We start from the raw sequence: 25583 nt of genomic DNA, 5'->3' as shown, positions 1-25583 counted from the left end.
GCAGTCACAGCCAAAGGCAGGCATCCCACCTTCCACTCCCAGGTTTGGTCTCTCCTTGTTCCTTACAATTCATTCAGCTTGGGTTGCAAGTGAGCCCATATTCCCAGTAAACTTCCCACAAGAACATATATTCTGGATCCACTTCACAAATGGGCCACAATGATCTGCAGGATGCACACTCACCTTAGGGAGCAACCAGGCAGAATTAACCTAGGCTAAACCCCCTAAGAAGACATTCATTCCAACTAGGACAGCCCTCCTGGGAGCAACCACCCCAAAGCAGAACACTCCTGGCCCCATGAGCACCTGCACCTCCAGGATCTGGCAGCAAAGCTCCCGCTGCAACCCTGCTGAACTCTTATGTGAGTGCCCATGAAGTGCTGTCTCCATGGAGGATTTTAAAGCCTTTAATTTGATTTCTTCACATAAGCAATTGTTACAATTATTCTGATTAGGAACAATTAGGTAACACAGCAGTGGAAATCCTGACAGAGACAATGCATTGAGCAGCAACCTGCAGCCTGAGAGGGCTCTGCTTGGGGAGGTTTCCTTCATTATTTAACTACCAACAAAAGCTATTGATGGAGAAACACTTCCAAGCTAATTAAGCTCTAAATGCTGTAGGAATTCAACATTAAGCAGATGGCATTATTAGGGCTATATCTGCATTTGCAAATCCTCCAGATTAGATTTTAGAGGCATTTTCCTTCAATGCTACGTGTATTATTTAGCATTTAAATAGGTAGAAAAAAAATAATTTAATAAAATGCTGAGGAAGAGGAAGGAAAAAAGACAGAGCTTCCAGAGCAGTCGTTTCAAGCAACGCCTCGGTCCTTTAAAACTGGCTCAAGGAAGAATCGCCTCTTCTCCTATCTACTGGCAAGAGTTTGGATATCTTGTCAGTACCCTTGACATGAGCAGCTGGAAATGACAGATCAATGGTTCAATACTCTCAGCAGTGTGTCACCGACGTGACAGCAAATGTTATTCTAATGAAGCTGTAATCATAGTCAAATTACGCGGTTCGATTCTCAGCAAGGGGAGGGTGCAGGGAAGGAGATGAAGAGGAGACGACAGGACCAGAGGTCAGAGTTCAGGAAATAAAGGTTACTCTGCTTACCTCAAGCACTTGCTGGAGGCTCGGCTGCCCATCCACCATGCCTTGAATAATCCCAGTCAGCTGAAATGAGAGACAAACAGAGAGCAGCCATCAGAGCAGCACTCAAAAGATCATTAGAAAGGTCTCCTCTGCTGTCCATCTCCCTGCAACCAAAACATGCTCCTGTGACCTGCGTGGGTGCTGTCGAGGGATCAGCCATAGCAGAGCCACGGGCAAGGGCAGAGCTCCATCCCAAACACAGGAAAGTACGGGGCTCCTGCCCACCCACCCCACAGAACAATGAACTCCCAATGGGGCTGGAGGCACTCGGGGAGCAGCAGTGCCACTGCACGGCCTGACATGGTGTCCCAGAGCTGCCCTTTCCCAGTTATTCCTGTTCTGATGAGCTCTACTGGGGGCTCTGGGCATGCCCCTGGTACTGGGATGAGACCACACTATCACTCAGTGGGAGCTGCTCGGAATCCATTCATTCCCTGTGCTGGGCAGTAAAGCATTGCAGCAGGATGGCTTGGCTGCTGAAGGGTAGGCACATGCACAGAGAGATGTGGTCTCATGGGCCCCCACCTGTGATAGCTTGAGGCACACAGAAAGCAGATAATTTTTCTGTCTGTCTTCCAACTGACAAAACCGTCTTTTAACATATTGAATATTGGAGGTCAGTAGCTTGCCATCAATGCACCCAAGTAATTAAAAAAATCATTATTATAACAAGTGCACACTCCAGTATTTCCCTTCATCTGGCACTTTGCAGGAGACCAGCATGGCCTCCTGCACAGATCGTCTCAGCATAAACCACAAGGCTCTGCTACAACATGGCAGCTGGCAGCAGCTCTGCTGCTTTACTTCTCTGTTCCATTGGCTGCTTGGTTTACAGCACTGAACTCAGAAGAAGGGGAACAAGAAAAAAAAAAAAAAAAAAAGATTAAACTTCAATTAAACTGTAATTGCATTTAATGAATACCAAATACCTGACTCGCTGAATAAGCTGCAAGTGAAAAGATTATTTTCTCATCGTGACTTCCGTGGAACGGTAATATATAGCTTTTAGGGAAAGTATTGTAATTTTAAGAATGCAGAGCTCCTCTAGGTGGGTTTCTCAAGTTCATCAAGTCATTATAAGGTGGAATTTTAAGGAAGTGTAAGGACACAGACACTCATATCCTAGAAACTGTTTTCATATTAATCTGTATTTTAATTGTATAACAGCTGCTGCCTGCAGACTCCCCATATTCTAAGAGGCAAATAGATTTAGGAGATTAACATGCAGCTCTTCAAAGTGCTTTTTAAAGCACACTGGCTGGCTTCTTCCTCTCCTCGCTGCCTCTCCCCACACATCTGCCTGGCACAGGAGGACAGAGCCAGCCTGACCGCAGGCAGTGCCTGAAGGATAGGTACAATTCATCACCAAAGGAACTGCTCAAAGGGGACCAGCTTTCTGCTCTCCCATCTTTTGCCATCTTGTCTGGTCTCAGTTACATACATCACCTGCAACACCCACCCAGGTGCATTGGCTTTCTGCAGTATTATCTGATCTCACGCTTCTGATAAAATATAAAAACATCAAATTGCACCACTGTAAAGTTTCACTGGCGATTCCAAGAAGCACATGGTATTTGGGAACATAAACAAGCGATAAGGCATTTATCTTTCTGTACTTTTATTGTCTGTTCCTTCAGGAAAAAAAAAAAAATCAATAAAAATTAATCGTAAAAAGAGAGCAAAGTACCATGAAAAAGCCTGAACAAGCGCCTCATGTGTAGAGGGATCCTGTCATTTCAGCTCCTGGTATGAGCTTTCCTGGGCATCAAACCACCTGTATCTTTCAAAAGGGCAGGAGGAGCTTTTTCTCCCTACTTTCTCTGCCTGACACCAGAACCAAGCCTTATAGTTCGTGTCCTGCCAAGAAATATGGAATCAGAGCAGGGCAACAGAAGAAAGCAGCTTGGAAGGCATGCTCCCAGCAGTGGTGTGGGAGGTTGGAGGAACCTTCTGAAGCTGGGGTTCAGCTCAGCCACCACAAAACCTAAGCAGAGAGATGCCCTGAGGGTGACTGCAAGCCCTTTGTCCTTGCAGACACCCTTTTCATGTTGCTTTCTTCAGCAAGAGGAGTGCGAGAGATGCTCCAGACCAGAAGAATAACGTTGGGTGGCCCTGCTGAGCCTCACACACACACTCCTTACTGAGCAGTGCGATCACCTTCTGGCAAAGCAATGGATAGGGAAAAGGAAAGCAGAAGCAGGGCAGTCAGGTTCCCGTGCAGTGTCAACACTGCTGCTTTTGCACCAGAGTTTATCTGAGAAACCATCGTATTTCTACTCTAAGACAGTTTGCTGATTACCTAAACACTTGTCTCTGGTGTACAATCTGATAATCAGGCCTGGTCTTTCTTTGTAGACAAAGAGGCCAATAAATCTCACCCTTTGTAAGTAGAGGTGCCTAGACAAAGCCCTTTACTGGCATTTAGCAAAATGGATATTTTTCAGGCAACAAAAACCAGCTCAAAGCTGATGGTGAACGCTGGAGCTGTGCAGGCAGGGGCTGAGCTGGAATGGCATATACATCACAGCTGGGGCTGCTGCTGGGGCTGCTTATGTCTCCCAAACCCCAAGCGTCTCTATAGGGCCTCTGCAAAAAGCAGTGCAAGAGATAAATGTATTGGGGTGGGGAAAGTTGCAACAGAGGAATTGCTAGGAAAGGGAATGTCAGTAGGAGCAAATAAGTGAGATGACTTCTCTAGAAATCCAATGACACACAGCACTTACCTTCCAGGCCTTACTCTAGAAGGGAACATTGCTCTTAGGTGCAAACTGTGAGATCTATCACAGCAGACATCTGCCTCAGCACACGTCCAGCAAGTCTCCTGTGCATAGGGGCAGCCCAAGTAGTTGTCCAGCCTTATCATGTTAAAGTTGCAAAAGCACTTCCAATTCAGCTATAAATGTGCGAAAACAGGGCCTTCTGAAAGCCCTTCTCCTGGAATAATGTTCTCTGAGCTTAGTTTTTATTTATTTTTTTGCCTCTTTTAGTTTAAATAAAATACCGTTGGCTGGTTTTTAGCTACAGGAGAAAGAAAAAAAGAAGTGTGTGTGTATGCATATGTTTTAACAACATGCAAATATGGCTGGCTGGTCTTAAGACAGCTCCACTTAACAGACAGGAGTCACTCGGAAACAGACACTACATGTAGGATAAGCTTGTCAAAGGAGAATGCAGTCAAAGAGAATGGAGAAAATACCACAGTGCCAATGGTGCTGGATGACAACAGGAGGGAACAAAAAGCCTGGATACCCTAAGCCCACAGTCAGTGCTTTAGTTGCTGACCTGGATAACATTAAAACAGTAGAGGAACAGGAAAAAAATCCAAAGCAAAAAGAACTTAAAAACTTCTGTGTTGATGCTCTCTGCGACCTCTCCCATCAACATTCAGAACAGCAAGATCCCAAAGAGTTTACATGGAGGCTGCCAGTGTTTTGTAGATTACACAACACAACAGCAATGCTTTTGTTTTGTGGTCACCTAGGAATACGTTCATTAGTTTAAACAGAACCAGTGTCAGCTATCAGGTCATAACTGAATGATCACAACTCACGAACCCAAAGAGAGACCTCTACACGCTGCTACAAAGACATAAGAAGATCCCCTTCTTCATAAGAAGATCCTCAACATGAGGCAGGACACTGTGAGCAGGGGGCCCCAACCCTGGTGCAATGAAAACCTGCTCCCCTTGGGACTCAGAGAACCGGGGAACCTTTGCACTTTACCTCTGTACAGAAGGGCGTAAGCTGGGGATGCACCACAGGCTGAACATACATGTGAAAGGTGGATTCAATTTCCATCGTCCTTCCATTCAGCTTCAGGATAGGGAATTCGATGATCTCCTGAACGGGGCGAGAAGAAGAGAAACTGTTCATGTAAACCAAATAAACAGAACCCCCAGATTTAGCCAAGCCCAACATGAAGCTCCATGCTAGGGTACAGGAGCCCAGGAGAGGTGAAATTAAAGTCACAAGGAACGCTGCAGTGGGAGGAGAGGGACTGGAGCCCCCCCAAACCACCGCCATAGAACACAGCGCAGCAGCATCCCCTGCTTCATTTTCCTCTTTGCAGACAACTTATGCAGATAGGGAAATAAAACCGTTCTTCATCAGAAGAATGTTCAATTATTTGAATAATCAACAATCAAAAATTTACATGGACCTGTTAATAAAAAGTTTAAACAAATCCCGTTACGATGGATTTCACAATCATTAAAAAATATACATGAAATTAAAAAAGCCAACCGCCGAATAAAAGCGATAAAATCCTTTGTGTTTGCAGCCCTCCTTCTTCACTCCCTCTCTTCCTTCCAGTTTAATGCAAGAGGAGAAGCGACAATTTGTTTGGTGTCTTTAAAGAATAATTTGTCTATGTTATTTAATAGAGATGCATGGCACCGAGGTTCTGGAGTGCAAATGAGCCTGCTGAGTGATATCCACGCACCGAGCCTCTCAAATCACTTCTGGGGAGAAACGGAGAGGGGGAGAGAGAATAAAAAAAAATATTGCTTTTTAATATTCAAAAACAGTTTGCAAAATTTAATCAAAGCAGAGCAAAAGCTAACATTTTTACCACTTTGACATTTTTATTAGCGCTTTCATAAATTTTTAAAACATGAATGGAATTAGTTTAACAACAACGAAAAAAAAACCTGCCTGAAAACATCTGGAAGAGACAAATAAGAAATAATACAAAAAAAAAATTATATATATATATATATATACATATATATATAAAAAACTCCTGTGAGTAAAATTAGCATGTAGAAGTGCAGTCACTGCAGAGGAACTAACACCAGTTTGGACCCTGACTGCAACCCCTGTGACCTGCAGAGGGAAATTAATGTGAGGTCATATGTGTGAGTTGATGACATCATGATGCAGCAGTGGGTGGGTAAATGGAAACAGCAAATAATGTAAATAGAGGAAACACCCAGTGTATCCCCGGGAGGAGAGGTATCTGGCCCTAAGCAGGATGTGCTGTGGGGGGCACGTGCCTGTAGGTTGGAGAAATGAATGGAACCAAGTGTATGCAGTGCTGAGTGCACAGAGGGAGGCAGCGGGCGGTCAGACAGCCTCACAGGGGCAGCTGTGCGCACAGAGGAGCTTTGGGAGCATCTCTCCCTGTGCTGTGCTATCCACTAAAGGGTCGGGAGGCCCCAAGGATCCCACTGCTGAGAAGGGACAGCGAGGAAGATGCAGAGAGAAAAGGGCTGAGCGCTGCCTGGCCGCAGCCAAAGGCACTGGCCACAGCCATGTGGCATCCCCCATTGAACTGGAGAGAGTGAGGCTAGATGAAGACACAGCTGAATGGGGCAATGGAGCACCCACAGAGTGTCCCTAACAGCCATGGCGTGGTGGGATGCACAAAGGCACTGCCTTCCAGCGCTGACAGCAGGAAGCACTGCCAGGAGGGTCATGTTAAAATAGGCTGAGGAAATAAAAACTAAATGCTACTAAAAACGTGGAAAATTTAACAACATCCAGCGTTAGCACAGGTCTGGGGAAGCACACAGCCAGGCAGTCGGGGTGGGACCTGCAGAGCAACTCCAGCTTGAGAGAACGAGCAGCAGCTCTTCAGGGCTTATTCGGTGCGTTTTTAAGCAAGTGGTAAAGGACTGTTCCCCAAAGGCTGTTTATCTGCACGCTTCCTATAGTGGAGATTTTTCCAGGCTCTGGCAGTGTTTGCTCCGTCGGTATCTAAGGCAACAGATCCCGGCCCCATGAAATCAGCCCCACTCCTCAGTAACAACGTTAGCCAGTCCTGCAATGAAATTTAACCTGTGACACTGCTGTACTTTTCATTTAAACTTTCATTTGGAGAGAAGCAGTGTTCGGAGACCCTGCAGTTTGTCCTGCTAATAAAGACAAGTGTTGGGACCTTTAAAGGTGCCATTCATCTTTTGCCTTTATTAAATTCAATTTTCTTAAGCCCATGATACATCATGAAATTAAGAGTTGACATTCCTGCAGAAACAAAAATATCTATCAAACATAAACAGAAAGGGAAAGAAAAAGGAGGCCTCTATTACCAAGAATTTATGGCTTCAAGTTGATCTGTTGCCACTTTTCTCCCGTCCTCTCTTTTTTTTTTTTTAACAAGCATATGGTTTGTTTTAGATATCCAAAATGTTATTACAGATCTACGATTTCATTAGTAATTATGATGAAATGGTGAGCCCTAACACATACACACACACCTCCCAGCAGCCTGGTAACCTCCATCCCTACACCCAGTGCTTTGGCCAGGTGAGAAAAGGAACAGAGAGCAGCACAGGGAACCTAAGGCAGAGCCTCGCTGACGTCCCCTCTCCCTCCCATCACTCTGACCATCCCCGTCTGCCTCACACATTACCATCTCCACCACCCAGCACCCTGCTTGTGCTGCAGCAATGCCGGGGGGGCCCACAGCCACGAGCTCCCAGCAGAACAAATGCCCCCATTTGAATTCTGCGAGCGCCGCAATTAAGGGCTTTTATTTACCACTGCGAAGTAACTTGAAAGGAAATCCGGGATTCAAACCGCCGGCAATAAATAAGCAGCTTTTTATTTTCCTTCCCGCGCGGTGAAAAGTTGAATATGGTTTGTGTGGGGAAATTCTGCGCGCGGCGCCCAATTACGGGCATTTGCATTTATATTGTTAGAACACAGCGCTTCCAAAATCAATACTAACGCGCTTACAGAGACACGGGCACCCTGTCCCTCCCTCTGCTGCTCCCCAAACTCTGCAACAATAGAACCTGCAGCGCCGCAGGCTTGCACGGATCCATTACCCAGCCCGCACTCTTTACAACAACCTTGCCTTTATGATTTCGTGGTAATTCAAACAAATCTATGTGACAGCTGGCTCGGATTTGCCTTGTTTCTTTAAACATTCCCTGAGAAGAGGTGCTGGGTGCCAGCAGCGCAGCCCGGCCGTCCGCAGGGCACTACCAGCAGTGCTGGACTTCCCTTTCAAAGGGATCTGAAAAATTCATGAGGCCATGCAGAACCAGTGCTGTAAAACCAGCCTCTCCCTGCCCAGCCGCCTTAAATACAGCTCCCATCCCTGCTGCACCACAGCACAGAGGGCAAGATGCAGCTCTCTCAATTTTCTCGACAACTAAAGCTTTGCACAAGCAGGCAACTACACCTGCTCAGCATCTCCTTAAAGCAACGACACCTCAGCAAAGAAAGCTGCCCTCATCCCACAGCAGAACTTTTGCAAAGCTGCCCTCATCCCACAGCAGAAGTTTTGCTCACCGCTTTGATCCAGCAGGACTCGCACACACTCTGTGCCCTGCTGATCTCCCTGGGCCTCAAAGCCCTCTAACCCACGTCAGCTGAGGACAGGACATACTCTGGGACGCTGATTTATTTATTTGAAGAAGACTGTACGGACAATTCCATCCTAAAACTACCAGGGAATAATTTATCCCTTATACCCACCCCCATCTGTGAAGAAGTTTAATAAACACGAGAATAAAAGATGCCCATAAAAATCAGAGCCTACTATTCAAAACGCAATAAAAACAAGCAGATGTCTTTGAGAGAAGAGGATTTTTTCCGGTAGGGAAAAGCATAAAACATCCTCCCAAAGACCACACTACACCTCCAAAGAGGTGCAGGCAGGACAGACGAGGGGGTCCCACGGAGGGGACACAGGCTCAGCACAGCTCATTTCCTTCAGCCATTTTTTTCTGGTCCCCTCTTGAAAAACAAAAAGTCGTTTTATGCACAAGAAGCTTATTTCTTAAACAAACACTCGTGGTTTTGATTTACACCACGGGCTGCTCCTAAATAATTTATGGCGGGTTAAATTTATTGCACAGCCCTGGCCGGCTGCAAATTCGAATTGCCAAATAATTAGATTTTAGGGCAATGCTTATAAATTATCCGCCGATTTGTCCGGACTTGTTTGTCAGTTGCTTTGTGCTTCGGGTCATCTTTGGCATTTCGCTGTTTGTGTTTTAATTGCTGATTTACACTTTGACAGATGAGAGTTGATGCCTCCAAGATCCGGGTGGGTGCAGGGGGGTGGCGAGGAGCAGGAAGAATCAGAGCTTTTAAAGGCCTGCGATTCTACTTTTTTTTTTTCTCCAAGGCAATTAAAATGGAAAAGGGACACGGTAAGGACAGCACTATCCTTAACAGGTCTGCATCCTCCGATTCCATCCTCTGCCTTAATTATTATTTTAACTAAAGCCCTTTCCAAGTGAGCAGCCTCGCACTGGTCCGCAGGGGCAGTAGTTGAAATGACCTCAGAGGTCTCTTCCCTGCTTCTAAATCTCCATTGAACTGACCAAAGCAAGTGCCACAAAGGTGATGGGGGACAGCGAGGCTTCCGCTGGACCAAGGCTGTGCTGACATCCCAAGGATGCTGACCGAAAATCAAAACACGGGGGCACATGCAGGAGCGTGGAAAGATCATGAAGCACCAGGAGAAGATGTGAGGGCAGCTTCTGCTCCCTGATCATTGGATATATCTAAAGTTTTTTTTTCCTCTCCTTTGTTCTTAGGATAACCTCACCTTCTACCCCCAACATTCAGGCAGCGGACCCTGATACCAAAATGTGGGTTTCCTCAGCTTGGAGCAATCTTTCAAGTCCTCTGCTGACACCAAACCCTGCTCAGATTTGCAGGTGCTTCCTTACAACTGTGAGGGTGAGGGACCATTTCTCTTTCTTTAATAGAAGCTGAAATTTCCATCTAATCACATGCCTCCAGGAGCTTGGGCTTTAAGAGACATCCAGTTCGTGCACCTGCCCGAAGCCATCAGCATCTGCCCCTAAATCACTGCCGACTTTGTCTCGGCTGCTTTTACAGACTCCAATAAGAGAGACTCGCAGTCCCCAGGCACTCCATCCTAGTGCTTCATTAGTCTTATCAATGGAAAGTTTTCCTTAATGCCTAATCTGAATTTCCCTTGCTGTTGTTTAAATTCATGGCTGCTCCTCCTCCCCACAGCAGACGCAGCCCAGAACGCTGCATCTCCCTTTCTTTTAACAGAAGAGCTCGCCATCCACACCCCTGACACAAGCAGAGCCCAACGCGATGCCATTCAGCCTGTGCTCACACGTGTGTTGCAGATCCCTGCTCACACTCACCCTCTCTCTTTGGGATTCTCTTGAAACTGTCTCAAAAAATATGGAGTCCAAATTGAAAATCTCCAGCTGAGGTCCCTCCTTACAGGACCACAAATGGAGCATCTCAAACACAGCATTTCACCTCTCAACTTAGGGCTTGTTCCATTCACGCTGCTGTGCCTGACTTTTTGATAGTGGGCTCACAGCCCTTGTCCTTCCACCCCAAACAAATCTTCAGTGGCCATTTGCTCGCAGACTGCTTCCTGCCTCTCACCATCACCTCACCTGTCAAAAACCACTGGTTTTGATCTTTGTGTTTTTTTTGTGGGTTTTTTTTTTGCTATTATCTCCTCAGCTACATGCCACCATCAAGAATAAAGCAAAATTCCCCCCTCTTACCACACCTGGGATGCAAAATAGAGACACACCAACATTTCAGCTCACCTCTTCGAGCATTGCTGACATATACTTAACCACCCAGAAAATCCCCACTGACAGACAACAATTCAAGACCAAATGGAGGGAAGTCAACACTTGAACCACGCTAAAAACAGCATGTACGAATTTTCAAGTATTATCCATTACAAGTTGACAGCTCCACTATATATCGATATATAAAAACAGATAGATAGATAGATAGGTGGGAGTCCACTCCCTGCTGCTACAGGCAGCTGGCCTGCACATCCCCATTGCAGCATCATCGAATCATTTCAAGCTCCAACCTCTTCACCTGCTATTGAGCAGCACAAGCGATCGATGTTCTCAGCAACACTAAAACATCTGGGCTGGGCAGAAAGGGCATGTTAGTGCATGTAAATGAACAGCCAGGGTTTTACAAACATCACAGCTAACTGCTGGTGACAGCACACTTCTACTTGGCATGGAGAGGAACTAAATTACATAGCTGAGAGCTATGCTGCCATTTGATGAGTGCCCAAGCCCAACAGAGGGGATGAAAGTGGGGGACTTGGGCATCTCCTGCAGTCTCCTATTTATGGGGATGGTTTGCGCAAAGACAGCACAGACCTCAGGACCAGGAACCTGCAGTGCAGCATCCATAGTGCCACACCAGGGAAGAGTAAGCATGGCACCATCCCTTACCTTCAGAAAAGTGGTGCCACGTGGTGGCAGCACCCCTAGCATCCTCCATACCTCCATCAACTGCTTTAGGGCAAAGCAAAGCCACCTTTCAGCACCAGGCAGCTGACTTGCTGGTTCAGGAATGCGCACAGATCTTTTCTTTTCAGGGTGACTGCAGCTCAACTACTTTCCGCTGTAACAACAAACCTACTTAACATGGCAACTTGTCACCCAAACCATGTGAGATGTTTGCACAGCTAAGGATCCAGCCATCAAACAGCACAGGTGGGAGCTACACAAGGGGAAGGGCAGCGTGATGGACAGCTTCAAGGTGGCCGTCCCATTGCTGTCAGTGCCCAACCACGAGCCAAGCAGGTTGGGTCAGGTTGGAACTGCAGCAACCAGCCACCCCAGCATCTGGTATTTGAGGCTCGTTGCTATCACAATGCTGAGTTTGTATCTTTAAGTAAGAAACTGCTTTGAATTTTGTCATACATCAGGTGTCTTGCTTGGTGGTCTGTAGGCTGTGCTCTCTAGGAGATCTGGATTCAGGCACTGTTTTCACGTTATCTAGTTCACCAGGTTTTAAATAAATACAGGTAATTCTGCTGCCCTGTCAGACTCACACGGGTCACAGCAAGGCTGTCCCTACTCACTGCAGGAGTGAGGGAGGTCTCCAAGGCAGGATGGCTGCCCCACAGAACGCAGCTTTTGTGGGTCGCAGACCCATACCAGAACCCTGTCTGCCCTCCTCCGACCCCCACGTCCTTTAAAATAAAGACATCATTCTCAATAGTGGCCAAAATAAGATTTCACAACAGTCCAGTGGAACTGCAATGAGGCACACGACGTATGGAAAATATGATAAAAAGGAACTGCATCTCTTTAATTTCAGATGCACATTGAGTTAGGGATATTTATGTGCTCTTAGCAGAACGTGTAACGGCTCAGATGAGGCAGCTACAAGGCCTCAAAAAGTTTCTTCAAACAACTGCTTGAAAAATTAATGTGAACAGAAAAGCCATCGAAAACAGCTTTTCTATGAACTATTTCCCGATGCTTGGAGAACTTAAAGCATTACAACATAAGAAGAATGGCGTACCAACAGCCATGTAGCTTCATGATATAAAGGGTACAAAGTAAGCCATAATTGGCAAAGAGATGATAAATACATATTTTTTTATTTACTTTTAGTAAAAAAAGAAGAGATTTGAAGCGATTGTGTTATGTGCATCTTTAACGGCATTCCTCTAGAAATAACAGTTAGAGCTGAATTGAGGACTATGTGTTTAAAAGCACACCCAAGCCTAAGCTGCATGAAGACAGGTAATTGCAGATTAATATGCCACTGTAATACTTATACATGAGAGTGCTGAGTTAAAGTTGCCATGGGAAACAAGGCTGAATTTCTTCACTTTTCAGCAATTTGCCATCAACCTCAATACAGGTTTTGGCAGGTGATTTCTAACGCACTGAGCTCAACAGCTACACAAGAACCATGCTAGCAGAAAGTTGCCGCAGGGTGATACCCAGGTAGAACAGGCAGAGACCAACACATCTCCATTATCAGCCCTACCAGGGGATGGGAGCAACCAGCTGCCTCGTGAGCCACCTCTGGCAGTCCTACTCTGCCCTCTGTAAATCACCTCAAAGAAAGACTGGCTCTCATTTGTTCACGTGGTTTTGTGTTGCAATCATACCTTATTTGTACACTTAAAGATAAATTAGTAACTGAACATCTGCATATTCGTAGTCTCGATGATTGCAGTTTATGTTGAAATGGTGAGCAACATTCTGTATTTATTAACAGGTGTGTCCAGTTTCGCTTGACATTTTTAATTAAAAGCACACGCACAAAGAGTCAAACATTAAAGGAACTTAAAACAAATAAGATACACTAAAGAAAACTACTCAGATGTTTTTGTATTTAAACCATGCTGTTTAAGTGAGCGAGGAAGGTTATCATCTGCAATTCATTTATTTCTCTGCCGCTGGTCACAGCCTCCTTTAGCAGAGATCTGACCATGTCATACCTTCAGAGAGAGAGGGAGGGGGGCATTTCTAATTCCCAGCTGATCAGCAAATCTGAGTGAACCCAAGACATGAAGTCAAATACTTGAAAACCTGACCTGAACCAACAGTACCTTCACCACTGCCAAAAGTTCAGCAGTGGAACAGCTTCTACCACCAGCAACTTCCCTCAGGGCAGGGCCTGATGCCCTTCTGCACCACCTGGCAGCAGGCACACAAGCTTAAAAAAATATTCGTTTTTCATGAAAGTGTTTTTATGTATTACAGTAGAGGCTGACATCCCACGTAGGGGCCTAAATTCAAATTCAGGTATGAAAAGCTCTGATTTCTATGATTCTGTCAGACTTTTTTTTTTTTTTTTTTTTTTTTTTAAACCTTTAAGAAAATCATCACTTTTCATCCACTTGGCAGAAGCTGAAGACAAGCTGCAGGGCTTGCTGAGTGAATGGGACACAGCTCCTCAGGGCACTGCCAGCACAAGGGTACAGGCAGCTGCAGATCTGAGCCTGGGCAGCTCCTCAACACAGCACTGAAAGCAGGGGCCAAGATAAACAGCTGCATGTGAGGACAAAGGAACAGAGGAGCAAGCCTCCCACTTATTTGTGCATCTTCACTTGCGTATCTAAAGTACCATACGTACCTACCCTTACGAGCTGACAGCGTACATAAACAGGCACTTAAACTGTTAAACTCTTAGACAGCAGGGGAAAGAGAAAGCAGCAGAGCTGAGGCTGATGGATGAAGCAAGCTGCCACTGCTGCAGGTCCAACTCCTGCTTGACACTGCTAGGCACTGGATCAAGTTCCAAACACGAGGTAAGCTTTGAAGAGATGCAAGGGAGCAGCCATAAACATCTCTTACTGCCAGCCCCTTGCTGACCTTTGGCTGGTTAAAACACTACATGACACAGGCTGTGCCTCTATTATTCCACTTTTCCTACTTATTCATCTGGGGCAATGCAGATAAACTCTCCACCTTCTTTTCTGTCTGGGATGGTCTCATCATTCATAAATAAATCTGTAAGCCAACCCTGCCCTTTTGTGCATTTAAACATGCACTTTGATTTGGGGGCATATCTGCTGAAAGCTATCAAGACAGGGAGATGACAAGGATGCAGGCTGATTGGCACGCTCTGTGCCACCAGCCCTGAGAGCACCTCTCCTCTGCAGACAAAGGGCAGAGACCACAGAAGTGGTGAAGCACAGGGCAGCTGCCACACAGCCAGCAGTCACACCACAGATGGCTTCCCAGGGGAACACTGTTGTCCTTGACTCTCCTTGATCCCCTTTAAAGATGCTGTGCCACAGAACCTTGGAGGGGACCGGACAGCATGAAAGAGGATGGAAACGCAGGAGCTCTGAGTGAGAAGTGAGACGAGGCTGTCAGCTGCAGAGGAGCACATATAAGTAAATACAGAGGAAGGGGGAACAGACGTGGCAGTACATACCTTGGCATAGAGAAAAAGATAGCTCCTGCTGCTAAGGAGCTGGGATGTTTTGAAGAGTAGTCAGTGAGAAATGTGAAGTGTACCGCACAGTACAAGTGTGCTCTGCCAGACTTCCAGGCTGAGCTGGCTAAATTTACAGCTATGACTACCCACTGAATGTAACTTGGATCACGGCTTAGCTCTTTATGCAGCCTCCTCATCAAATTCTAGAGCATTTGGATTTCAATGTATCACTTACCACACTTCTATTTTGCCAGTAAGGAAACAAAAGCAGAAGAACCACGAGGATCACAGCTAAGATCAGAACCTGACCACTCCCAGGTCCGCTCTCATATTGCATCTCCAAAACCTGTGTGCCACTGCTTCACTGGAAAATACAGCCAGGAATACCTTGCACAAAAATCAACATCACTGAAATACACAGTGCCGTTTGCTCACTCAGACATGTAGCCCTGCAACGACCAGAGCAACAGCCACGTCAGTCAGCAAAAAGGTGAAACATAGGTAGGGGCATCAGCTAATAAAGGCTTTTTTCTGTAAAGCTGCCCAATTCCAGCAGGCAAATTCAGCCTTTTCAGTGACACCGATTCCCATGCAGTAAGAGCATTATTTATTTGTCAAACTCATTTGTTTGTGAGGACATGAGGGCCTGACAGCCCTTACAGCACACAAGATATGATACAGACAGGCACAGAACAGAGCAGACAGAAGAAACAACGCTGAAGAACATCTCCACCTTAAAGGTGCAACAAAATATATAGCGGATCTGCATTGGCCCAGGCCATTACTTTCTCTGGCAAGGACTTGGGGACAAAGCTCCTTAAAACAGTAGTAATCATATTCCACTCATGCTCCTTTTTACTGCCAGCTGTAAACTAGCTCCACATGCATCATGGTTTTGCATCAAAATGTGCACGGACCAAGCCCATATCCAAAGGGACAAGGTAGATCCAATTTACAGCCTTGACAGATCTGTGCACCCGAGGCTGAGCGTGCAGGAAATAGCCTTACATCTCACTTGGAGAGCGGTTACAACCACCAGCAGAGCGGGATGCAGAGCCACAACAGCCTCCCACAAAGACCCAGAATACAAGGAGAGAATGTGCAGTCCTTTTTGTCATGAAACAGGAGGGATGGGTGGCACTTGAGAGGCCTACATCTGATCCCAACTCGCAGCCCTCCTTTGGTAGATAAGCTCAAAGGAAGCCACAGCTGCACTGGGAAGCAAACCCATTGCACCAAGCCACCTCAGTAAAGAGATGCCACACTGATTTAGTATGTTTGAAGCAAAGCAAATCCAAGTAAATCTCAGACCTGATGCACGAATTAGCAGTAGCATTAGTATGAGTATTAGTATCAGTACGAGTAGTATTACTTTTTGGTACAGAGGAGGGTACAAAGTCTGAGTTCAGCCTGGACACTAAGAAATTCTGTCCGTTACCAGCCCAATACTTCATCTCTTCTTTTTTGGCATTTTTTTCCCATTTAAGCAGAAAACCTAGGCCCACACTGCTGATAATTGAACATATATTTAACTAACTTACTCTACACTATGATGGAAGAACTGGCTGCAGAAATACATCCAAACCTCACCCAGATCTCTGCGTATCTCAGGAGGCCAGACACTGGCAAACCTTTCTGAGCAGCTCTGTTCCTGTCTCATTACACTCCAGAGTGAACACCCAGGCACGACAATTTCAGCACCACCACACAGCTCAAAACCATTGTTCTCTGTTTAGAAACACCATTATTCTGCACACACTCATATCATCCAAATTGTGTTTTGCTTTTTTTTTTTTTTTAATAAACCATTGGCTAATAATAGACCTTTTCCTTACAGAATCAAAGGTTTCTGAGAGCACTCTACTAATGCAGGTTCCCAGTCAGCAATTTTCAACCCCCCACCACTTCAGGCAGACAACAAGCATACATGACTAAGTAGCGTCTGTGATAACACGTGTTATCACTTCCATGGTGAAAATCAGGCTCCTTCATTTCATTTCCATCACAGCGACCTGGCACTGCTGCTTGAGAAAGCAGGAGCTCTGGGGGAGCAGCAGTAGAAAGAAGGTGGGAGAAAACAAGGAAAGTGAGCTATTCAGTACTGCATCTTTTCTTTCCATCTCTCAGAATGGCAGTATCAGCTTACAAGCACAGAATTAACAGCGTCAACTATTTACCTGAGGATGAATCTGTGGTTTATCACATGTGGCCTCAAAATCCAGCACTAAGAAGTAGTGATATCTCTGTGGAGGGAAGGATGACATTGCTGCCATGGAAGCTCCAAAGCCGTGGGACGCCAGTTTCCTGCTTATGATGGAGCCGTACCCTTTGAGAAGAGCAGCAGGGAGGAGCAGGCACACAGCTTGTCTCGCCCTTGGAAGAAAGTGTTGGGGAAACTTTGCTGCTCCAGTATGGAGGAGTGCTATCATTGAACATCCAGAGGCATCTGAAACTGAAGAGAGATTCGTGTTACTCACGCGCTCACATCTCAGCGCTGTCAGCACCGCTCCATCGCACTCTGCCAGGGGTTTTCCTTGTGCTTCCCCATGTGGCTTCCAGCACTGCCAACTAGAAGCAGCACAGCAGCCTGCACTAAGCACTATGGATGGAGCTCAAGGTAGCCCGAACCACACACACCTCGAGATCAACCCTCTGCAAACAGCTCTAAATGAGAAGCCACAGACAAAACAACAGCCGTGGCTCCAGGCACCACATCACACAAACCTGCTGAGCCTTATCACAGCACAACACAAACTATTAATGCTTGAGAAGCTCAATCCAAAACCCACTGAAATTTCCAAGGAGGCTTTTGCCTTTTTGTATACAACACAACTTCTAATACACAGCAGGAACTGAAGGCAGCAAGCACACCTCAGCACCATGACCCCTCAAAGCAGCCTATCAGTCACACCGAGACCTCCCTGCTCCTACAGATCCAGGACAGAGGAACTGACCGTGACAATGCCACCAGTCCACCCCGCTAAGCCAGCACACGGGCACCCCTCCAGCTCTGCTGGCTGATGGCAGCCACATCATCCCCCACACACAGCACAGCCTCTGTGGGGTCGAGGACACGGGGCACTGGCTCTGGGCACAGCCTGAGGTCCCACCCAGCCACGTGTACTCAATGCACGGAACGGGAAATGGAGCTCGCAGCCTGCGCACAAATGCACTATTTGCACAAAAGACAGCATTTGCTCTTTCCCATCCGTTAGTCCATCAGGTAAATAATGCACGTGCCAAAACACACACTTAATGAGGTAAATAATACGCCTTGAATAGCAGCTAAATCTGTATTTACCTGCGAGACCAGAGAAACTCGGAAGGACCAGATTAGGAGATAATTGCGGCTGAGCAGGTTGTGTGCTTCGGGTAAACACGCGCTCTGCAACCTCCCCTTACAGGGCCGGGGCCAGAGCAGCACCAGGCACAGCACAGCTGGGAAGCAGAGGTGCTGCGGGGCTCCCAGCACTGCCCACACTGCAAGCCCACAGTGTGAGCACTGCCACGCTTCAGAGCTTCCACATTCTGGGGGGCTGCTCGCTGTGTTAGTGGTGTGCCAAGCAGCAGGTACTCAGAAAACTGAAAACTCAAGTTACAAAAGCATAATAAAGAGTTTCCCCACAAGACCAACGTTGTATTTATCCCAAAGGGGCTCAAGCCCGACCTATTGCTTTTCCATCTACAGCTTTTACCATCATTAATAAATGCATTAATGCACAATAGCAGTTAGTCACATTCACTTCTAACCGCCTCAAATAAGAGATACTTAAGGTGTACGTGCTTGAAATTTTCAGGCCTTCAGCTATGAATCTGAAGGTCCATCACTGCAATGTAACATCTCAGAATACAGCAGCATGTAAGTTAGTCATGGCAAAACCCGGCCTGTAGCCTGCTGCATAAAGCAAAATATACAGTTGGGATGGGGGAGGCAGGCAGGCTCCAACCCCTATATCAAGCACAGGCAATAAAGCACACCACGCTGTCCACCTACACAGCAAAATCAGCACTTCCCTCATGCATCTTCACCAGCATGGGCAGGGCATCGAACACGTGCAGTGTGAATCTTCAGGCCAGCCTGCAATGCACAGGCACTGTCAAACAGCTGGCATGGAGAGTCAACCAACACCTTCCCAGGCACTCCGTGCCCATCTGAGAGGGAGCTGAGCACTGAGCAAGGTGTGCAGGTGGAGCATTCCGTGCCGACTGCCCTACGCAGACAGCATATGAACAGGAGCAACCCTGCTGCACAGCCTGCACTCAGAGCCAAATGAAGTTTTAACTGCCTGTTTACCCAGCCATGCTCCTGGTGCCCTGGGAAGACCTTACATCATCTTCTCTGGGAAGGTCAGAGTGCCTCCGAGCACAAGATAGCTGTTGAGCAAACATGCTTTATTAGAAGTCATGTAAAGCATTTATAACTGCTGTGACGATGCGAGGCACGAGTAATTATCCCTTATTTCTCCCCCCTCTAAACAGGCAACAACCCAAGCAGTGCAGCTTCAGAAACCAGAAACCCTGCTCTGCGCACATAAATTCAGGTTGCATGATCCCATTTCCACACCTAAGCAAAAAAGCACGCCTATACTTCTCATGCACAGAGGGTGAGATTATCATCTCAGATAGTGCAAACTGCCACATCTGGCATCCACTCCTACTGGGTTAGTATTTCATATCACACAGCTCCAATTCCTTGCAGATATGTATGAAATATAAGGGGACCGTGAGCTGCAGCTGGACTGCAGGAATTGTTTTGACAGATTGTACACAGCCCTAGGAAAACGTGACAGCACGTTACAGTTGCAACACCCAATAACACAGGAAAGGGCCGTGTCTGGTGGGTTTCAGCTGAAGATAAAGTTAGCATTAGGTGCTGTGGAACACCTATCCACCAACGGTGAGATAGCAATGAACCTCAAGCCTGGGAACTTGAGCTCAACAGGCTCTCTGCAATGAACATGAATTTTTTCTTACAACTAAATCTAATTAAAATCCTGGCAGCAAAAGAAGACATCTCTCCTTGCTTCTAACCCCAAAATATCCCCCACCGTAGTTGGAGAGAAAAGAGGGGAAAAGACAAACTGTGCTTGGGTTGCCCCACCAACCTTAAAGGATGTATTTTAGAAAGCCTCCACTTACAAGCTAAATGTAAAATGATTTTATCACAGCATATATATATATATATGTATATGTATACATATATAATACAAATTTAGAAAGAACTAGAGACCAATGCAAACAAAAATTGGAAAAATAAGAAAGAAAAGTAAGCAAGGAAGCTTTGGGAGTAATATGCGCCAGTTTATTTCCCGAGCAAAGCCCAGGCACAGGCAACGACGACTGCTGCTCTCTGGCAGACAGCTGAACTCAAGGCTAGAGCAACCAAAAGCAGTCCAAGATGCAAGTCAGACTTGTCTTTTATTGCTGACTTATGTTCATAAATATAAAGGATAAAAAGACACAGCTATAAAGATGTATTTTAGAATAACATTGCATACGTTTAGCAACTCCTGGAACAGAGTATGATAAAAAGAAAAAAAGCAGGACTTCCAATTTGGGAGCTGCTCAAATGTGTACTCAGAGGTCAACTGTGAGACCATATTTCAGCTGCATGAAGATGTAACTGAAGAACAATAGAGAGAACTTTATAAAAAACAACAGCATTAACCTAAGAGAAAATATTTCATTGGAGGGACTGGAGTCCAAAAAATGACACCACCTGGCTAGCCTGGGAGACAGGAAAGAAGGCTCAAGCACAAAACCAGCTCAGCTTATCCACTGCTGTCCAAACTCACAAAAAAAATAAAATACAATACATACAGTAATACAAACAACAAAACACAAAGCTTTTACAACCATTTTAATAATGTAACACGATTGTAGACAGGTAAGTTCTCTTCCTTAACGTGTTAACCTCACAGCATCATCCCTTGACCATCACTCCAGCATACCTTCATTACAGCGCTCCATTTCTGGCTGGGTTTGTCTGCAGCACTGCTGGACAACCAAACCCATGTTTCAGAAAACTCATAACGTCACTTTCCCAGAGCACTTGGGATGCTCTGTGTTGTCCCAGCATTACCCATCAATAGCTACAACTTGGTATTAATCATCCTGCTTTGCAGAACTGTGCCCAGACTCTGCCCACTGTGCACACAGAGGTCCCTGTTCTCAAGAACTTACAGTCTAAACCCACATGTGATGCAGTGGAGGATAACAGCAAAGAATGAGGGTTCCAGGGCAAACTACTCATCTGAGAGAGATGCACACCTCAGTGGTTGAATTAAAACCAACCTGCTCATCGCATCACCCTGCCTGAGCATTACAGGAGAAGCAAGTGAATACAGAAGGGCTGATTACGAGATGGAGGGCGTTCCTGGATTAAGAAAGTTCTCTGCCATTCCTCAGCTGCCATGGCAAAGGCCTGAGACACGTCAAAGCACCAGAATCTCTCAGAGTGAGAGATGCAATGGTTTGGGTGATTTGAGGCAAAGGGAAGTCCTTCCTAAGGACACCACAGCCTATGAGGCTGGAAAACCAACCCACCTTGGCAGGTGGTGTGACACGGGGACACCTGCACCACACAGACCACCCAGAAGTGCTCCCGAAGACACACAGTACAATTCCACTTTGATTTTATTAGGCCACCTCTGCCAGGCAACCCACTTTCGTCACCTCCTCGACTGGTCTCTTAAGACAGGTTTTGCTGGGTATTTTTAAACCTTCTCCAAGAGTAAGTGAGGATCGACAACAAGAGCTAAGCTGAAGTTGGAAGAAGCTCTGCTAGGTAAAGGACTGGTCACTTACAATAAACGCAGAAGAGAAAAACGACAAATATTAAAACAAGCAGCAACAGCAGAGATGCATACAACAAAAGATTGGCAAGTCGCAGCAGAAGAGCAGATTCAGCATCAAGGAGTAGAGTTAAGAGATCCAGAACCCTCAAGCCCAGTCTTCCATCTCAGCATAGGAGCCGTAAGAAAATGCCCTGGGGTGAACCTAGACACAGCAGGGTTAACCAGCCCAATAGCTCTCAGAGGCCAGAAGGAGGCAGGCCCATATTCCCTCTCGCTCTTATTCTCCTGCTGATCATCTGACACCAGCCTCGAGCTAGTCAGGCCTCGCTGCGAGCAGATTCAACCACAGGAACCCATAAAATGGCTAATGCAGCCAGAATAAAACACAATTAAAACAAGATAGTTTCCTGCCGGCTTAGTGAGACGAAACAGCCTGGGGATGGGCTGGAAGAGTGCCAAAGCTCTGAGGAGGGGATGCGCCCACACTGGCAGAGGCAGGAGGGAGATGAGCCAGTAGAGCTGCTCAGCCACGCACCTGACCACGTGCTGCCTACAGCTGGGATGGCGTGGCAGGGCACACAACGTGGAGAAGGCATCTTGGCTCTGGTAGCATAAACACATAAAACGCAGAAGTCGGAAAGCCCACTGGGCCATCCTGTCTGAACCTCATGTAATGCAAGTCATAAAGTTCCCACTTCGTTACTTCTGAATTGAGCCCAAAGGCTCGAGCATCCTTCAGAAAAAAGTTTCTGGCCTTGAATGGCAGAATCCAACACAGAGGCTCCCCACTACCTTCAGACTGCTCGTTCCAATGGTCAATCAGTTCACTGTATAAAACAACAATTTTAGTTTTCATCCAAACTTTTCCAGCCCTGGATTTTGGAAAGAGTTCTGAAATTTATGGCATTTCAGTGCTCCCAGTGCCAAAAGTAAGACTTGTAGCTATGCCTGCAGTCAGTAAAAACTACTACTGCTTACTGGCCTAATTTTGAGGAAAGGAGAAACACCAGGCTGGCCTTTGTTTAATGGAATCTAGCACGCACAATTACTTGATTTTCATACACGAGTACCTCAGTTGCTCAAACCACTTAAACAGCTGCACACCTTTCTTAGCTGAGAAAAAATGAATGTGAAAGTTAATATTTAAGAGTGCCAAACGAATCTCAGCCCAGATGCAGGGAGCCAACGCTGCCATCGCTTGGTATACACTCACAGCTGATCTTCATAAATGAACTCTACAAGTGTTTTTATTATTATTGTTAACAATGACAGAAATCTGCAACTCTGCCCAAGGTCTGCCCTGTTGGATGGGCAAATCACAGAATCACACAGAATCACAGAATGGCCCAAGTTGGAAGGGACCTCAAGGATCGTGAATCTCCAACCCTCCTGCCATGCAAGGTAGCAGCTACAAGAGGCTTTCCAAACAGCCCAGTCTCAGCAGCCCCAGAAAACCAGCCAGGGAAGTTGTTAGGAAGATAAAAATTAAAAAAGAAAGCACAACCACAACAAATACAACCAAAGTTATTAATTCAAAAGAAAAAAAGCTATTTGGGAGTGAGGTGTCATTACTTGTGCAATGTGTCTGGAAAAAGCACAACCATTCAGCTGGCACTCAATCAGCATAGGTAGCACTCTTAGGGGAAAGTTGCCAAATAGGATCTGGCAGCAGCAGCCAGCACTGCTGCTCTAGCACACGCTTCATATGCAACAGCTTGTCCTCTTCTCCCCCCATTCTCCTGCTTGCTGTTGCACCATGCTATCAGTCTATTACACTTAGAGTAAAACACCAGCAGTCGCTAGGATGAACGTTTCCAGCCACAACATGTGCTTCAGATCCAGAGACAGGTGAAAGCCACACAGCCGCCACGTGGTCTCCCATGTTCTCCCACAAGCACAGCCACCACAGCCAGCCCTACACCTGAGCACCACCTGCAGCCTCCCTGCCCTTTACTGGGAGGAGGCCAATGGGTCAAATACAGCAGCAAAATCTTCATGCATTTCTGTATCTTCCAGAACTCTACTTCCAAAATTTAAGGGGAAAAAAAAACTAAAACAAAGGGATCCATTTGCAGAGCAGAAACTTAAGGTCACATAAAATCACTTCAGTGTGTACACAACCCAAGGACTTCTTTATTTAGCATCAGACACATCGGCATGTTGGGTTTTTCACTTCTATTTTTTTAAGGCTTTAATGGGTTTCTTCTGGATTTCGGTAATACTCAAATCTGTTTGGCTACATATTCCTTTTTTTTTTTCCCCTTTGGAAAACAACAAACATGCTGTTCACGTAGAGCAACTCGAAATTTGAAAGAAACAAGAAGCATAGAAGGGCCATGCTTTGAAACAAGACAGGAATTGAGTCCACGCAGTAAATTAACATCAACATTCAGCAACAAAAAACAGAACTCAGTACTTCAAAGAGAAACAAAAATATCTGACATCCAACTTCCCAAGCCCACACAATGAAGAGTAACCAACTAGATCTCTAAGGCATTATTTATTTTAAGAACAGTTCATTCTAGGAATAATAACTCATATGCCAACTTTATACTAAAGCGATGAGATGCCACAACGCCTCAAAGAGCAATTCAATGATAAAGTAAAGTCAAGTTACCATTCAAAGTTATACCTATAAACAATTGCCTGGCAGCACCCAGTGGGCCATGGCCTGCTCTGAGCCCTGCACACCTCTCCCAAGGCACAGCACAAGCACTAACCAAGCGGAGAACCCCCTGCTCCCTGTGCCGCAGCTGGAAGAACACTTAAGAGTTCAGGCCAAGCAGCAGCTATCCATTCATCCATCCACCCACTGCCGGGACCAAAGCTCAATAAGAAAGTGGAGCAAATGCAGAAGAGGTAAAATAAGTGCCAGACTTCAGCAAGTAGGCCAGCAACGACCACATAAATCCACAAGACACAGACTTGCAAACGGCATAACACGAGGAAAAAGGGACATCATCATTTCACGTGCCTCACTTTAGAAAAAACACCTGTAATGGGGCAGCAGCAAAGAAAGAACGGGAGAAAAAAATCCTACTGCCAGCAAGGGACGAAGCAAACAGCCCCAGCAGCCCCTCCAAGTTCACTTCAGAGGCTCCGGGTCCGAAAGACGGCCGCTTCTATCCCACCAGAAGAACCTCCACCCTCCCGCCCCCCACCGCCCTACCCGCCCACCCCCACATCCCACCCGGGCTCGCCCTGCAGCGCACGCCGCTTCCCCTCCCGAGGCTCCGGCAGCGGCCGCTCCCACCCGGCCCGGGAGCGCTCGAAGAGCAGCGAGGAGCGGAGCCGGAGCCCGGCCTCGAGCGGCCGACGCTCCGCCACGCCGCCCCACGCTGGCCCCGCGGCCTCCCCGGCCCCGCCGCTTCGCCTCCCCGGCCCCGAGCCGCGCTCCCCGCCCTGCTCCCGGCCGCGGTACCGCCTCATCCCCCCCGCAGGCCTCGCCGCCGTCGCCGCGTAGGACCGGGCCGCGGCTTCCCCGGCAGCCGGGCCTCCACCCCCCGCCCCGGGCCAGGGCGGCCCCACGCCTCCCTCCGGGCCCGCCCGGCCCCCGCGCCGGCCCGGCCCCGCCACCGCCCGCGGCCCGGCGGCGCCGCGCCCCGCTCCCGTCCCCCCGCCCGAGCCGGGGCCGCCCCGGGCCGGCCGTGCCCCCCCGCCCCGCACGCGCTCCGCACCACGAGTCCCCAACGCCGCCGCTCACCTCCGCGCACTCTGACCCCCGACCCCGCTCTGAGCGGCGGCGCCGCCGGCCAACCACAGCGCCGCCTGCCGCCGCCGGGGGCGGGGCTTCCTCCCCACCGCGCCCTTCTGCACAGGCGCAAAGCCGCGGCCGCGGCGCGGGGCACGCCGGGGGTCGTAGTTCGGCGCTGCCGCGCCGCCCCCCTGCCCGGTCCCGCCGCGTGGCTGAGTCTCGGCGCCGCCGTGTCACCGTGCCCGCCCCCCTCTCGGGGACGGCTCCGGCCGCCGCCGGCCTCACCGCCCTCCCCGCCTCCTGATGGCACC

General features: G+C 47.4%; 1 protein-coding gene across 4 annotated transcripts in view; it reads right to left on the bottom strand.

Moving 5' to 3' along the window:
* Positions 1-25376, bottom strand: part of ERI3 (ERI1 exoribonuclease family member 3) — a 97043-nt gene extending 71667 nt beyond the window's left edge. Inside the window, exons 1-4 of one of the 4 annotated variants that reach the window (XM_048944381.1) lie at positions 25282-25376; positions 16959-17233; positions 4882-4998; positions 1121-1180 (exon numbers count right to left, since the gene is read on the bottom strand). In XM_048944381.1, the coding sequence (XP_048800338.1) occupies positions 1121-1180; positions 4882-4998; positions 16959-17210 (429 nt within the window). In that variant the 5' untranslated portion in view covers positions 17211-17233; positions 25282-25376. Of the gene's footprint in view, positions 1-1120; positions 1181-4881; positions 4999-16958; positions 17234-18082; positions 19050-24999; positions 25102-25255 lie in introns of those variants that run through there. The other 3 variants (XM_048944382.1, XM_048944383.1, XM_048944380.1) reach the window with 3 other exon arrangements.
* Positions 25377-25583: the final 207 nt, after the last annotated feature.

This window comes from Lagopus muta, chromosome 5 (assembly GCF_023343835.1).
Source record: "Lagopus muta isolate bLagMut1 chromosome 5, bLagMut1 primary, whole genome shotgun sequence".
Taxonomy (NCBI): Eukaryota; Metazoa; Chordata; class Aves; order Galliformes; family Phasianidae; genus Lagopus; species Lagopus muta.
This window is presented reverse-complemented; position numbering and strand designations above follow the sequence as displayed.